Source organism: Drosophila yakuba, chromosome 3R, assembly GCF_016746365.2.
Source record: "Drosophila yakuba strain Tai18E2 chromosome 3R, Prin_Dyak_Tai18E2_2.1, whole genome shotgun sequence".
Classification (NCBI taxonomy): domain Eukaryota; kingdom Metazoa; phylum Arthropoda; class Insecta; order Diptera; family Drosophilidae; genus Drosophila; species Drosophila yakuba.
This window is the reverse complement of record NC_052530.2, coordinates 16,219,940-16,237,117: the sequence shown is the minus strand read 5'-3', so window position 1 is coordinate 16,237,117 and position 17,178 is coordinate 16,219,940. Positions and strand designations below refer to the sequence as shown.

The 17,178-nt window shown below is 44.8% G+C and overlaps 1 protein-coding gene across 4 annotated transcripts; it reads left to right on the top strand.

Moving 5' to 3' along the window:
- The first annotated feature begins 337 nt into the window (after positions 1–337).
- LOC6537081 (organic cation transporter protein) lies at positions 338–16,394 on the top strand. 4 transcript variants are annotated; one of them, XM_015192611.3, is made up of 8 exons: positions 3,615–3,784; positions 4,367–4,710; positions 12,036–12,454; positions 12,521–12,767; positions 13,438–13,705; positions 13,924–14,215; positions 15,230–15,556; positions 15,624–16,394. In XM_015192611.3, exons 3-8 carry the CDS (start codon positions 12,050–12,052, stop codon positions 15,777–15,779), a joined length of 1,695 nt encoding a protein of 564 aa, XP_015048097.1. In that variant the 5' UTR covers positions 3,615–3,784; positions 4,367–4,710; positions 12,036–12,049; the 3' UTR covers positions 15,780–16,394. The 4 variants fall into 4 exon arrangements, with proteins under 4 accessions (XP_002097642.2, XP_015048097.1, XP_015048098.1 ...); XM_015192612.3 differs by having other exon boundaries at positions 3,615–3,795; XM_015192613.3 differs by having other exon boundaries at positions 3,615–3,802.
- The last annotated feature ends 784 nt before the right edge of the window (positions 16,395–17,178 follow it).

The window sequence follows — 17,178 nt, the reverse complement described above, 5'->3', positions numbered from 1 at the left end:
AAGAAGGAAAGACCGCTTAAGCTAACAGTTATGATCGGCACATGCATTGGCCACAGTAAGTGAAACGATTTTTTAAAGAATTTCTGATGGGGTGTTAACAACCCAGGCATTTAGCCAGATTTCGTTCTGGCGTGCTGCAAGCATATGAGAAATCATACAGTACCCTCTTCTGCGGCGGAATGTTGCCGTTGAATCGTGAATTTCGGTAGCCCCAGCCGAAGGCGACGCCAATCGCTTCAGACTCTGGGGGCTTTGCTGACCAGCCAGCCAGCCAGCCAATAGTCGGTTGGTCGGTCAGTTAGCCCCCGTTCGCCGTTCAGTTCACACGTCGCGCCAAGAGGCAGTACCAATCCCAATCCCGCCGTAGTGCCTGGATCATCCCGAGTTTTATCGGGGATCCCATTGAGCCATTGTTGCGGAACTACTGGACAGTAGTAATGCCACCGAATGCCAACACGTCTGGCCAATTTCGGTTAATTGGAACGTGATTTATGTGGGGCAACGGAGTGAATAGCTCCTATTCCGAGCGCCCTAGCCCTAGTGCCCCGCTGGTCGGTCAGTCAGTCACCACAGTCCCCAGCGGAACCCAGCCAATGCCGGTTTGATAAGCGCCGCACGAGCGTGATAAGAGCGGGAAGAAGGCGCCAAGTCGTAAATCGAGTGTGCAGAAACCGAACCAGAACTGGAAATAGAATTTGAAATCAAAACTGGCCTTGCCAATTCGCGTATCTCGCTAATTAGTATATGATCATTAATCAAAAGGCAATATAAGAAGTATAAACAAAACGACGGGCAAGTGCGATGGCCAAACGCAAGAGCTTAACCCACGACAGCCCGTCGATGGAGCTGGAGCTGCCGCTGCTGGCGCCGCAGGAGCGGAGTCAACGGAGCAGGAGCGGGACAAGTGAGTATGCCACTACTGCCACTACGGCCACCACTGCTCCTCATTGGGCCATTAAACCAGTTAACTTGGTCAAAACAAGCTAACTGGCACAGCACACTCACACACATTTACTCGCACTTGGCCATAAATCAGTGACACTTGCACGTTGCAATATAGAAGGAGTTTTTGTGGGGGGAAGGGGCATGCAGGGGTTTTTGGGTGCTATACTGCCATACTGCGTACTTTGCTTTGTAATCCCCACCGATCGAATGTGAATGCGAATTATTTGTATGCCACTTAATTTATGGAAAACGTGTAGCGCCAATCCAATTAGAATATTAGTATAAATCAAAGCAAACAAAACTCTCAACTGAAATTGAAATTGAAACCGATACGACTGTCAGCCAAACCAAGTCGAGCCCCTCCCTTATTGCTGTTCCTATATAAAAACACCCCACCCCATTTCAGCTTGGTTCATTGATAAAAGCTCGGTGTTGTTTGATTCCCCACTCAATAGCTAATTATTTCTGTCGTTGGGAAATTATAAATAAATCCAGCACAATTTGCATTCCATTTGCCCCGCTAGAAAAGCAATAAACCAAACCAAAACAACAGCAAATAATAGTCATTTTTATTGTAAGAGTGTTCTGAATTGATTAGGAAGTACTTTTTTCTAGCAGGCAAAGCAAAAAATCGCATGCGATTACTTACCCTGCTTATTTTTGAGCTGTGAATCAATGTTTAAAAAGGGTGAGAAGTTGGGTTGGGTGGGAACAATAAGGTAATAAGAAAGTATAAAAACTGATAAAACATTTCAAAATAAACAATGCCACTTCATTTATTTAACCTTCAACTCGTGGGAGCTCCAATTTTGCACTAAAAGAGTTAAATAATATCATTGATATGTTTGTAACAATACAGAATATATACAAATTAGAAAATAAACGTTATTAAATCAACATACAATCGATCATCATATACGACTTTTTCTATGAGCACTTCATATATTTTGTGACCTAATTTTAACGAGTCTAATCACTCAAAATTCCCAATTGACAATATACGACGGCGATGAGAAATTTATTATATTTTCTTTAAGAACATTGAGAAGAATGAGGGCGTTTCGGAAATCAACAGGATGAATGAATCATGATTTCATTTACGTCGAATTATATTTAAAATGAATCACATTGCTAATCAGAGTATTGACTTACCTACCTTACAGAAAACAAATATTTTCCACTTCTAAGCTGATAACGCTTTGAAAATATTTAATAATGTTAACTGTATAAAGATATCGCAATAGTAATTTAGTCTCCAGGCTTGACTTTACAATTAACACCATTTATGGCATTCAATTAGCAACAATTTAGCCGCCGAACAAAGATTCTTGTTTGTTATCTTTGACGGTTGTGGGAATACCTTTGCAACTTAGTCTTCGTTCGTAATATTCTAAGCAAATAAATACCAAATTTTCGCGTAATGAGACAAAATAACAATAAACAAGCGCGCACCCCACAGACCCCGCAGTCATAAATCAATCGCAAAGCAGTACACTCAGTGGCCGAATTCCGTCAACAATTATTCGCCCATTGCCGAAAGAGAAGCGAGGCAGAGATATGCATGATGGGGAGATCTCTGTCAATATTATAATTATAACGCCCAGAACAACCAGGCATTGAAAATTGCCATTAAACAATCATCGTCAACTATCTACCCCAAAATAAATACGAGAAACAAAACAAAAGCCCCACAAACTACATACATACAGAAGTGTCAACAAATTGTCAGAATCATATTTGATGTGATCTATCTGGCAAATTGGTCTCGACCGCTGACGGATAGATACATTAGGACCAAACACCCGCTGATCGCCGGTTGGCGGGCGATCTTTCGGCACGCTCCGCCGATTTTCCTCGATCTCCGCCACCGTTCGCTGTTCAGCTGTCGGTCAAACTGCACTTTACACATCGGATATAACTACAGTCATTCCTCCTTCATCAATTGATTTATATCATTACACCTCAGGCGGAAGTGCAAGAGGAGGAGCGAAAACGCTTTGTTGATGTCGAAAACTGAACACTCTTATTTCGGTTGATAGGTTGTGGGTTGGAGTCGACAAATGGGGATTGTGATGGAATGAACTTCCACATATCTATTTATTTTTTGCTGTATTAAAGGATACTCTTTCATGCACAGTTCAATATCTGAACTATGACTTTATTTTAAAAGAATTTTTGCATTGCTGGGTAGTAAAAAGTACTTAATATCTTAAAATGAATGGGACATTAAGTACTCGAGCGAATCAGTTTGTAAATGACATTTTTTACCTTTTCCATGAGCTTCGATAGTTCGGGGAGTCCCCGTGGGGCGTAGTGTATGGCAGTAATGCCGAGTGAAGCGGTGCCGGCGATTAAATAACAACAGCAACAGTTTTGCGCGCCACGCGAATCCGAATCGAGAAACGAAGAGAGCTTAAGAGAGCGCCCGAAGAGAACGCGCATCAGGTGCAGCGGCAGAGGCAGAGGCAGAAGCAACAACAAAACGCACGAGGCAACAACGGCGTCGTCGGCTGGCAAAGAATGGTCCAAGCGGCAGCATCCGAGCAACGAATCTGCTGACGCCGCTGCCGGCGTCGCAGTTCAGTGGGGGCGGTGTCGAGGGTGAGGCTGGGCGGGGGGCGGCGCTGGGGGGAAGGTTATAAAAGTTCTTCGCTTTGGAGACGAGCGCTCAGTTGCTCTTGGTCAGTCGTTGTGTGATGAACTTGAACGCCGCAACAGTCGCCACAGCCGCCCTTTGCCGTCGCCAGTCGAATCGCATTTTCAGCATCAGCGCCTAGGAAATAGTGCGAATCAAGAGCAGGAAGCGTTGTTGTTGCCGCCAGCAGCCAAAAGACCAGCGGTACGAGAGCGGTACGAGGTCCGAAAATCAAAAACTCTGAGTTGCTGTGTTTCTGAGATTCTGGGATTCCGAGATCCCGATATCCGTGGTGTGGGTGCGTGAGTGCGCATAGTATAAAATTAAATAAATAAAACAAGAGCGACAGCAACAGCAATAGCAACAAATGCGAGTGGCAACAATCATGCTATATATACTGAGTTCCGTTGAGATGTGCTAACACATAGATTCATGATTCCGCCCAAAGACAATTCCGCCAGACAATGTTTGGACAACCCATAAATAATGCGAGCGGGCAGCGGCAGCCCACACACCACCGCTCAAAAATTTCATAATATCAACCTATTATTGTTATTATAATTTCGCGTTATTATTTACTAGAGTGCCGCTGCTCGCCGCCACTTATTTACGGTTGTCCAAATTGCAAATTGCTCTTGCTTCAGCGGGCGGAAAACGCGCGCGCGAATCAATTTCCATGCCCCGTACCACGCTGCGTATGAGTAATAACCGAAATGCATCGAATTAGTAGCGAAGCAAATGCTGTGCACCCCCACCTGACCACGTGTATATTCGCATATTCCGTAGAGAACGTAGGGCCGTAGACGCTCGTAAAATCAGACAGCATTTTATGTGTCAGCTTCCGTTTAGTGCGCCTCTAGCCGTAAATTTATTCAAAAAGTGAAAAAAACAAAAAAAAAATATTATAAAACGACGAGCGTGCGACGGATTTCCGCGCCAAGACAGACAGACACACACCATCAAAACAACAAGAGGCAGCCACAGGAAACGCGCTAGGAAGTCGCCATCAGCCCTGCCAATTGTGCAGCAGGACGCGTGCTGCAGGATTGGCTGCGCCCGAACCTGCCACACCAGCAACACCAGCAGCACAGCAGCAACACCCGCAGCAACTTGTTTTGTCTCTCCATAAGGTAAGCTCATTACGCACACAGGCTGCCTGGCGACGTTGGCAACGGGGGATGTATGAATATACTCGTATGTCCTGGCATCCTTGCTCGCGGACGTGCCGCCAGCGACGTTTGCTTTGCTCTCCTTTGTTTATTTGTGCGCCTTTTTTCCTTGCCTTCTTGCTCTGCCTCTGTCTCTGTGACTTTGTTTTTTTTCTTCCCCGCCCGAGTCTATTTGTTTGGCTCTTGCAACAACAACAACATCGACAAGAACAACAGCAGGATAACAACAATGACAACGACAATGACTTTATCCTGACAGATTGTTGAAGCCAGCTTCAGGCCCTCGGGTAGAATTTGCTCATCCCACTCCAAGGATCCGAATTTGCCTCGAGGATTTCCCCCATAATGGTAACCATAAATGACATAAACGGAAATAGTCTTTAAAAGTGGCCAGCTCATATCGACTAACATGCACAATGGCAACTTTTATGATTCTAGAAAATGTCTTATCGCCTTAGTAAAATAGTTATACATTCTTTAAAAATATTGTTTTAAGTATAAAACTTGATTTTCCTTTGAGAAGGAGGTTACTCAAGGCAAAAGGCTAAGAAGCAAAAAGGGCTCATAAATATGAAGTAGAAAACTCCACAAGGCTGAGTCACGAGACACAGAACCCAGCATTGAACATATTGAGTAGCTCACAAGCATATTCCAATGGGCATGGGAGTCCTGACAATGCACGCCACTGACTGGCAGGTGCGGAGGTCAAGGGGGGGCAGGCAAACAAACATAGCTGGCAATCACCTGGCGCCTGGCCCACCCACTCCTTGCCGTAAGATTATGCTAATGGCGGATGCTTTGACTCTCGACTTGCCACTGATTGGAAGCGCATAAAAGTAGCAAATCAGTGCGCACTTTGAAATGGAAATTCTAATCAAAAAGGCGCGCGACCCAACAGTAGAGGGGCGGGGTTGATGGTGGGGACGGGGGGCTGTTGGGGCGGCAGATGACTGCTTAGCTGGCAAAATTTGAAATTGCCAAACGATTTGCTATTCGATTAACAAGACACGAGCCGCGGAGCAAGGGCAGGGCCCTATAGCCATCACCAACGACCGACAAGTCCAAATGGAAATAGAATTGTGAATTCATGTTGACAACAATGGATCGGCAGCGGGCACTCACTTAGACATCCATACGGATTTACATTAAGAGTGTAGCTAAACAGATACCAAATATGAATCCAAAAAAAAAGACTGGCCAACGAAATGGGAAATACCCTATGCGAAAGTATAGCTTTGATTGACAGTGGTTAAATGTTTGACCACTTGAGTATTTCTCGGTAGAATGAGTTTTCCTCTTAGAGCCAAAGAGCATTCTTGGAAACAATTTTCTACCAGAATATTAAATATTTGTTTAACTAGTGAACATTATTGACGGATACCATGTGACTTTTAAATGGAGTACCCATATACCTTTTGTTAGCTCAATTTCGCCCATGGCTGGATGACCTATATTCCTTTGTAGTACACTACAACACTGGACCGATTCCGGCTGCGAGTCCGGTTGTATCCTGTGCATCGCATCTCTGACTTTGTTTACAGCAAAATGCAGCCAGGGCCGGACTCAACTGAACCGAACCAACCAAACCAAACCAAGCCAAGCCGAACTGAACTGAGCTGAACTGAACTGGGCAGGACATTCCAGCAGCAGCTGCACGGTAGGCGGCAAACGGAAGGAAGCCAGTAAGGACCCTTCCAAAGTGAACGAGTACAAAACGGAATTGCCATATTGCAATGTTTCCACCAACCCACCTCCACCTCCACCTCCACCTCTCCAAATGCTGCCCCACTCGCAATTCTTGCTAAATAAAAGATATCCGCAGATGAACGGTTTTGAGATGAATTTATTTGTGAGTGAGTGATGTAGGCGGGGTGGAGCCATGAGCCATGAGCCATAAGCCATGAGCCACCCAAAGGTAGCTGAAATTTGCATAATATATCGACAAACAGGCACACATGCACGCACAGATGTGGAAACAAAACGCCCACCTCATAAAAACTTTCAAATACTTTGTGGCTGCCTTTTCAATTGATTCGAATTGATTTGATCCTTGTTCGTGAGTGGGCTTGTGCGAAGGGGAGCACACTTCATTGTAATGATTTTGGCATTTGAAAATTTGTGAAAATGTGCCATTTTACGAAATCCGATCACACAAAATTGTCAAGCTGCCTTCAATTTGTGGCAATCAAATGTGTTCGAGGGCTTTGTGGCTTTGGCCGGGCCTATAAAGTTGCAAATGTGTTTTCGCATTGATATGAAAATGGCTGACATATGCTCTTTTTTATGGCCAGGACTTCATTTGCCAAACACAAGGTGAATGTTTTTAGTGCTTCTCAGCTCGAAAGTTAGTTGACAAAAGTATGTAAGAATTCAACGATACCAATGGTTTTCAAATTATACGTCGTACAGTAAGAAACGATAATTAAATGGTATACAAAAAAATTGGGTATTTAAACAATGTTTTACACATGTTAACGAAAAAGCATCTAAAATATGTTAGCACCAATTTTAATATGAATAATTCGCTAGACTTGTTTTTCTCAAAATTTATGATGCCTGAAATTTGGATTTTAATGGCGGTCAAAGTTTTCTTTGGACGGAGAAGCAGCCTATTCGAAGTCGATTCGTATATTTTCTTTGCATTTGTTTTTCTCCGGAAAAATGGCCGTAAAACGCAAGGTTTGGGAGTAAATTCATTCATTTATTGGCTGATTCACTTCGAAATTAGTCGTATTAGTTTTCTGGCTCAAGCGGCCGGATCGGATTCGTGTTGTTTATGGATTCGTTTTTGAATTTGTTTACCCAGTGCCAAAATCAATTGTGTTGATGGCAAGGCGTGAGGTCGTAAATTTCACCCATCAGAAGATCGAACAATTATCGGTAGTTTCGGGCACGTTCGTGCGCAAATCGGCGATATAGAAAGTTAAAGTGGAATTGTTTATACTGAAAATGGTGCGTTGTGCGGGCGTAAATCGAATTTGAATTGCCATTATTTACTATCGCCACAGGCAACTAGCAGGCAGCAGTCAGCAACCAGCAACCAGAAGCCGGCAGAATTAAATGCAATTCGTTAGACGTTGCGCATACGCCCCGTGGAGCAGCGCTGATGTTACTTATCCGAAAGCGGCTGTCATACAGCTGCAATAAGTCTGACAAGTGATGAAGTGAGGCTGGCCAATGCCATACTATGACGGGCAGTCATCCGGCGGGATGTCGTTCCGCTCCTGCAAACCCCCAACCACCAGCCGCCATCGTCATCGCTCATCCGCACTGAGGGCACTTGTCGGAGAAACGGAAGCGCAGCTCGTTGCTGCGTGCAAGTGTCTGAAGATTACTATTACCCACTTGGCAGCACTCGCTCGCCATCACGTCCCTCCCCCCCTTCGTCACCCGCGGCGGTGAATGCATAATAAACAAATCAAATCCTATAAATGTGCAAATTAGCTGGCAACGTCACCGAGCCATGCTTGCACAAATGCAGATGCAGGCGTCATCATTATCATCATCATCATCACCAACGCAACCCATACCACACCATCCCAACCCATTTCATCCCGCCCCTCGGCACTCTCAATTCTCTTTTCTATCATGGCATGAAAGTGAATGCACTTTTATATGCATGACGGCTAATTACAGCGGCAATTTGTCTGCCTCTCCTGCCAGCAGCCATAGCAGCAGCCACCCACCCAAAAGCCGCCCCACCCCACCTCTTCGCTCCCCAGAGCTAAACGCTTGCCTTTGTATTAGAAATATTTAGCACATTTCGGCTTTTGTGACTATGACGCTTATGAGATTCTTTCGCATTCCTGATTATCTACACTCGGCTAGTCGTAATTGCCTGGGGAAGCCCCCCGCAATTTGTCATTGTGCTACTTAAACTGCCTTAAAAACTCCGATGGACGGGGATCAGTTTGTTAAATCTACAGGAATTCAAATAAACATTGATTATTGAGCATATTATTAAATCTCTAACAACGGATACCGAAACATATACATCAAAACTTAATTTAATCTTTATTTGATTATCCCTTTGTAGGTTTTTATATTTCATAGAGGGAAATACCAAAAAAAGTGTTCATTATCTGTGTGAAATACAAAACGCCATAATTGCTAGGGAAACTTCGCTCGCACACACACTTTCGGCTAATTAAATTTATTATTCATTAATATTTTACAACCAGCGGTAGTAATTTCTCGCATTTTTATGCAAATATGAGTAGCAAGAAAGACGCACACTCTCTATCACCCGTTGTCAATTGTCTTTAGCGCCGTATTTCGTCGCTATTTTTAATTAACCACGAATGAAAGCTAAGCGAATTATTAATGGCCAGTGGGAGAGTGGGAGAGTGGGAGAGAGCTCTGGCATTGACTTTTCAATTGAAACAAATCATTATTAGAGGAGCTTGTGTGGATCGTGTTCAATTGAGGCGCCCTGGCGCTGGTGGAGCGTGTCAAGAGATCGCGCCCAGACGCATCCGCCTCCAGATCTTTTCCAGCTCCCTGGGAATTCGCAGATATGTGGACACCACCAGTGGGAACGGGATGTGCATGCACTTTTATGATCTTGCTTGGCATTATAATTTATTATTTATGGCTGCAATGTTATCGTAATTAGCAATTTGACATGGGCCATTGCTGTTTGATTTGCATGGGGTGTGAAACTGTCTATAAAGTACTATCTATGGCAGTACAATGGGCTCTGATATGCATACAAAATAGGAATGAGCGATTTGAACCAGTTTTTTACTTTAAGCTAGGCAATTGATTGAGTGGAACATTCATATATCGCTGGAATGTATAAATAAATATTAATATTAATGTGCACATTAGAACACAAATTCAATACATTTAAGAGCTCATCACTTCTAGAAAGTAGACAGTTAGCTTCTATAAAATATTTTATTTTGTTATTAGATAATGGAATATATACATTATTTAACTTACTTTCCGAATTATCTTGTTGAGCCAATTAAATCCGCGCGCCAATTATTTGCAATTAAAGCCTGCGCAGGGACGAATTATAGGACTAATCCATCTTCGACAGCTTCCAATTAGTTTATTAAATTGATTAAATTCCCAAACCAGGAATCTGTCGATTTGTCATACCAGCAAATTTCTAGCGAATGGGAAGCTGGGCAGGAATAGGGGCCCGAATGGACAACTGGGGTGTGACCAGAGCGACAACAGCTGCTGAATGCAATTAGCGTTATTTTCAGCGTGCCATGATATTGCACATACGCCATGTGCGCCGCGAGTTGAAGGTAAACGGCGACGACGACGACGACGACGTAGTTTATAGCATTGAAATTGAGCCGTTGTGCCCACATCACATACACGACATGGCGACGTCGCGACGACCTTCGGCGGACACCAGTGGCACTGGCAGTGGCACTTGCATCTGCGACAGCAGTTGCCCAGAAACTCCCAGTAACTCTGGCCAAAAGCTCGAGCCAACTGCAAACTGCAAACTGCAGATGGCCAGGAGGCGGAGGGGTGGCTCATAAAATTGATAATTAATTATCCTGCCAGGCAACGGCGACATAGGATGGAGTGGGCGGGTGGGTGGTCGCTCCAGCCCGCGGCTTTTCGCGGACACGCTTCGCTTATTCCTGTTTACAAGTGCGTGAAAATGTGCGCTCAACTGCTTATCACGTGCGGTGTATGGCGTGAGTTTTACTGCCACAACCACTGCTGCAGCTTCTGCTGCTGTTGCTGCTGCTGCTGCTGCCTCAGCCACTGTGATGCGGTGTGGCGGCCACTGGCCACAGGCCACATATGCTAAGTCCCCTCCTAAATGGAATATCTCTTCCGGGGGTTTGGACACGCCCCCCGGCGCCTGGGCATTTGCAAATTTAACTAACGGCTCCCGGGAATTGTGCCATAAATGTTGGCTCCGTTGATTGATATGTGCGAGAACTTGATTCATGGGGACACATAGTGATATCCATGCTGTTGACAAGTCATGTGAAAAGAGAGATTTGATATTGCGCATAGTTTTAAAGAGTACGATTCACTTGTGTTTAATTTAGGCACAAGAAACAAGAGTTGCTGGACTATTAGATAGCTGTTACTGAGCTAGCGGAAGTGTGGACTCCTAAACGGGGTTAAGAAAATCCTACTTAGTGACACATAGTAGAGTAAGTCTACTACGAATTTATTGAATAATTCGAAATCCTTTCGCTGCGTGATTGCTTAGTTTGGCTTACTAATACCCCGCAGATAAATCAACTGAACGGAATTAAACATTTAAGTCGGCTAATTCAAGACGAAAACTTTGCCAGCCTGCTGCCTACTTTCGGGCATTGATACCTTCGGCTACTTGGGCCGCGGGCTCAATTCAGCCATATCTGGTATATATGGACCCATTCCGGGCAAATCCCAGACAAAGCCAATGCGCTACAAAAGCCCCACTGGTCAGTGGCCACAAAAGAAAACGCAAACAGAGCAAAGCGGAGGCAGGATGCGACCGGAATGGATGGGGTAGAAGTTCAACTAGCAAACTGAGCAAAGGACACGAACATGGCAGGAGCAAGCTACTCCTCCTCATCCGCCTCATACTCCTCCTACCTCCTACCTCCGTCCACCCCGACGCAATTACATTAAATCTTGGCTATTATTCTTTTACTTTGTAGTGCTAGCTCGGTTCGGTTCAGTTCAGTTCAGTTCAGTTCGCCATTCTCGGTGCTCAGCACCAACTTTTGCTTTTGCTTTGCTGGTCTCCGGCTGCTGTAGTTAATCGCCTCCAACGTGATTGAATTCCATCGAACGCAGGTTGACCAATGACCGGACTCGGACTTGGGCATCAGAACCCTTCAAGGGGGCGGATGGAAGCGGGGGGCTTGTCCTAATAAATGAAATAGAGCCGCTTGACTTGACTGCATTCGGACTGTTTCTGAGAGGCTTTGGCCTCCGTCTCCGTCTCCGACTCCGAGTTGGTTTATGGCCAGTCACTGACCACTTAACTAATTGCTCCTTTGTGTGCTCCTGACACGGGCAATAAAATTAATTCCCCTGCCCGCAGAAGTCGATTATTTGCATGTTCGCTTAAGTCAATCTGCATCTTTGCCAGTTATTTATCAACGGTTGATAAAGAAATAAAGCATTAGTAACTAGTTCCTATGATATCATTAATTCCACTACCAAACAAACTATATTCGTGACATATATTTTGAGGAATATAAGAACTTGTTAACCCCAAATTAATTAAGGATTGCCTATACTTTAAAGATCCTTAAAATTTAGCTTATTAGAGTTATTTCATTATTAGAGTTCTTTTCTCATTTCAGTTCCTTTGTGCATCATGCACGACTCCGCCAAACCATCCCCCACCACCAGCCCCACCATCCCGCCCAAACAGCAGACAGCGACGCCTCAGTCGCCGGCAGCGGCGGTGAGCGGACTGGATCCGGCGGACGATGAGGACGAGACCGACGTGATCGGCGACCTGATGGGCCACTACGGCAAGTGGCAGTTGCTGATGACGGTGCTGCTGTCGCTCTTCCAGGTGCCCAACACCTTCCACATATCCTCGTCCATCTACCAGGCGGCCAACAAGGACTTCTGGTGCCAGCGGCCAGCGCAATTCCAGCTGATGCCAGTGGCCACCTGGCGGAACTTGAGTGGCTCCGTCGACAACTGCCGGCGATGGGAGGGCATCGATTGGAGTCAAGTGAGCAATGAAACCACGCTGCCATCAGACTGGAAGGTGAGACTCTAACCACCAGTGGTTCAGGATAGAAACCTTTGCTAATATACATCGCTATTGATTTAGACTCCGCCGGAGATGGACAAAAAGTTGGTGGCCTGCGAGAAATGGGAGTACGAGACGAACGACAATGTCGGGAACACCTGGACGTCGCAGTGGGATCTGGTGTGCGAGAAGGAACACCTGAAGAACGTGGCCGAGATGTTCTTCCTGCTGGGCGTGGCAACAGGTGGCATTATCTCCGGCTATTTATCGGACAAGTTCGGCCGCAAGACAATGCTCTTCATATCGGCCGTGCTGCAGACCATATTCGGTGAGTGTCTCTCGAGGCATAAAGGCCATTTTAGTACCCCCCTCCTCACACACACACACACACACACATGCACACTATGGCCACCTCAGCCCACCTCATGGCTACCCCTAAATATACGGAAGTCACACCGACATTGGCCCTGACGATGTCCTCCTCCGTTGACTGTGAACTTGGCCATGTCGGGGGGTCAACACGAGCACATCGAGTGCCTCTCTGCGGGTTTTGTGGGACCGGGCTGTCAGGTGGAGGTGGTCGTTGCTGCAGTTGTGGCTGCCTGGCTCTTGGCAGCCTTGTTGTCCTTGTTGATTAAATCTCTCACAATGTATAATTGAAATTTGCATTCGAAAGGACATTACTAATGAGGGACTGGCATCGAGGGTGGGCACGTGTGCGGAATTGCTTTTGATTGCGAGGCTGCTGGGGATTCCTAGGAAATTCCTTAAAGCGTTAATTAACTGTTCAACTTATTACCAACATAACTTTCATTTACTATAAATGTAAAATCTTTAATAGAAACTTAACTTTTATTGCTATCTGCAGAATTGAATTTAGCTTTTTTTTGCAGACTTGCATTAAGTGTTTGTATACGTGATATTTTTTCATCTTTGAGCATTTCCTAAACTAGTTTAAATTATCAGAAAATTGTATATTTCCTTGTATATTCCTTTAGGTCTCTGGCTCTATATCTGCAGCTCCTTCGAGCTCTATCTCACACTTCGCGCCCTGCTTGGCTTGGTGTCGGTATCGGTCACCTACTCCGGCCTGATCCTGGCCATTGAGTATGTGGATGGCAAGTGGAGAACCATCGCCGGAATGTACAACCTGTTTCCACTGCCAATCTCGTACATGATCATCTCGGGCCTGGCCTATCTGACCCAGGACTATCAACGCCTACAGCTGTGTATCGGCATTCCGGGGATCTTCCTGTGCTTTCTTTGGTAAGTCTTTGATCGCTTTGGACAGGTAAACTAACAGCATAATATATGACACGAAGACAGATGTGTATATACTATAGATCACATGTGAACACATGTGAATAAATAAGAAAACGGCGCGTGGGTGGTAGCCCACTATAAACAGAGTGGCATATTTCACGCCGCACATGTTTCCTGCGCCAAATTTTCTTTGATTCATTTTGGGTGCTTGTGTACTTTAGGTTTGTGGTGCCGGAATCGCCGCGCTGGTTGCTGGTCAAGGGTCGAATCGATGAAGTGCGTCGCATTATTGAGGCGGCCGCCAAGTTCAATGGTCGCCAGCTACCCGCCGACTATCAGCTGACGCCGCCGACGCAGGAGAGCAGTACGCAGGATGTTACCTACCTGTTCCGCTCCAGTTACCTGCGCCGCATCTCCATCTGCTTCTTCTGCATCTGGTTCACCATGAATCTGGTCTACTACGGCATTATTCTCAACATGAGCTCCTTTGGCGGCAATGTCTACTTGAATTCGGTGAGTTGTGCTGCTTTCCAGTTGAGCTAAGTATACGCAGATTGGGCTCAGGGAAATCCACTTAGGCAAATCATCGGCGACGGCCTGGGAATCATCATCCGAAATCTTGTCAACATATACGAGCAATCAGGCATTTAGCTATGGCCAAAAGGTCCACCAACTGATGGCCCCCTAATTGGATTTGTCAGCAATTCCATCAGACGCTGACTAAAGATTGTCTGTTCGATGTCAAGTGTTCTTCGGCTGGAAAGCGTGAAAATGTGCTTGCAATCGAATTATGATGTTTCTGTCCAACACCCACCGCCCATTCACCCACCATCCATATAGTAAAGCAGCTCCACCCGCAGCCATCTTAGCCCCTTCCACCTGGCAGATGGCCAGCAGAATGTTGAGCACAGTGCTGGCGGGCCTTGAGTGTTCAAAATGCTCGGCATGTTTGGCATTTGTTCGGGATTTGATTGTTTTAAAGCGCTAAAGCATCTAATGTAGTCAGAAATCCATGCTTGTCTGTTTGTTTGTTTGTTTTTTTTTTTTGTGTGGAACTAATAGCTAATGGAATAAGTGGGCTAAAGATGTTAAGTTCGCACTCGTCATGTCTTAAAATTTCCGTACAGGTAAAATTATTTATATGAATAATATTTATATGAATAATATATTTAAATTTAATTTTAGTTTCTTACAAAATTAGAAATATCAGCTAAAAATCCAAGCCACCTTATACAATCTCCTTACTTGATGCACATACATACATATGTACTTTGTGCCATTTTAATGATTAGTATTGTTGTCCGATTTTTCCTGACTTCTCCTAGCCAACTGCTCAGCACTGTCCAGCAGTCGACAATGGGCGTGACAGCGATGTTTTCGGCTAATTTATTGCATAATTTATTTTGACAGCGCCGGGCGCACCTTTGATGCCGCTCTGATTTAATGCGCCCAGCCGACATCTTGTCCACTTGCCCTGCTCGTCCACATCCCCTCCTGAATACTATGTTTTATCTATATTTTCCGCAGGCGCTAGCTGGCCTAGTCGAAATACCCGCCATCGCCGTGGCCATGTACATCATCACCAAAGTGGGCAAGAAGTGGCTCTTTTGCGCCACTTTGATCTGTGCCGGCGTCGCCTGCTGCTGTGCGGCGATCACCGAGGGGCATGCGGATCTGCTCTGGCTGAAGATCACATTCCTGATGATGGGCAAGTTCACCATCAGTGCTGGCAATACCATCATGCCGGTGTACACGGCGGAGCTGTATCCCACGCCCATACGCAATGTGGGCGTGGGTGCCTGCAATGTGGCCGCCGGTTTGGCCCTGATCCTCACCCCTTACCTATCGCTCCTGGTGAGTTTTCCTCCTGCACAGACATACCCGTAAGGATTACCCCTAACCCCGAACGTATATCTTTCAGAACAAGATCGAGGGTCACCTCTTAATGACCCTACTCACCGCCTGGAGCATCTTCGGCGGCGTTGTGGTGCTCTTCCTGCCCGAAACTGCTGTGCGTCAGAAGACAGATAACCAGGGTGGCTCCAATGCCAATGCCAGTGCCGCCAAGCAGGTGTAATGACCGCCATTGCCAATCCTAGCCTGCTCAGCCCCCGGAAACAAAGTATTTTGGCTGGTCCAAAGTATGCCGATTAGAAGTCAGCGTAGCCAACGCAGTTGCTGCCTCTCTGCCCCCCCACTTAACCCCCAACCTGCCACGCCACCCGACATATCCACCGCCTGAAGCCACCTAAAATGTATGGTAACGATTCGATGAATGTCCAAGAATAATGCCAATTCGCTAGAGAATGTCCCATGTCAGGCAGGACCTTGTTTGCGTAGCACGTAGTGAGTATGTATCTTAACAATTAACTAACAATGGCTTGTAGCTTATGTCATAATCTAAGTACTGAAAACAGAACAGAGAACAAAACACACAGAATGTTACCAAAAACACTCGAAGTAGCTTAAGTTCTTCGGTTCCCATCGAAGGTTATAAATTTGACCCAACCTTAGGGAGGGTTGCAATGGGAGCTTACAAATTCATTTTATTACGGCTTATGTATATTTATATTATAATTTTATAATTTTTATTTAAATGGAAGTGTTTTGTTTGTATGAAAGTGCGCCAGAAGCTATTTGAACCTCCCTAGGAAGAACAATAAAAGGAACATTTTTGAAATTACCCAGTAAATACAGAGCGCTTTAATTACGGAATTTCCAATTCAACTACAAACGAATTAAAGTTCACACAAACAAAAATTTGAAGAAGAAAAAAAACAAATTATAATGTTGTCAATATGTCTTGTCAATATCTCAACGTATGCATAATCTCGTCGTCGTCGTCGTCGTCTTCTTGTTGTCTATTAATAAATGTTTTCCAAATACGAGATGAATAAGCAGGGGAGCAGCTCAATCTTCCAGAGAAATGAGAATGGCAGATTTAAGCGACCATTTGTAATCTCTAGTAATTGTAGTCAATTAATCCTTAGTCTACCCTAAAACGTATTTACAACAGATCAGTTTCTAAGTATCGGTCAATTATGGATTTGTATATATTGTCTGTTTGTGTGTGGACATGCACAGGACATACAAGGAGTTTTACTGTTTGGAGCCATCAAGTATATGAATATATGTATATGAAATGAACAGATCAATTTTCAATATAATGCATTTAACAATGTATACAATTATGTGTATATGGATATGTGTGCGTTTGTGTATGTATATGTATATGTAGAGAAAAACAAAAACAATCAAATTAGAGAAAGCCAACCTGTTGAATTACTTGTTGTACTTACCTACCAAGTTGTTATTTGCTCAGTTGCCTAGTTGCTCATTTGTATTTTGTATTATTTTCCGCAATATTATGTCGCTTATTTTACATTTATTTTTTGTTGCCTATTGTACTTACCCGCTAAGATCATATCAGCTTTGTTATGTATTTGACCTTAGTAAGAGATTTCATTGAGCTGCAA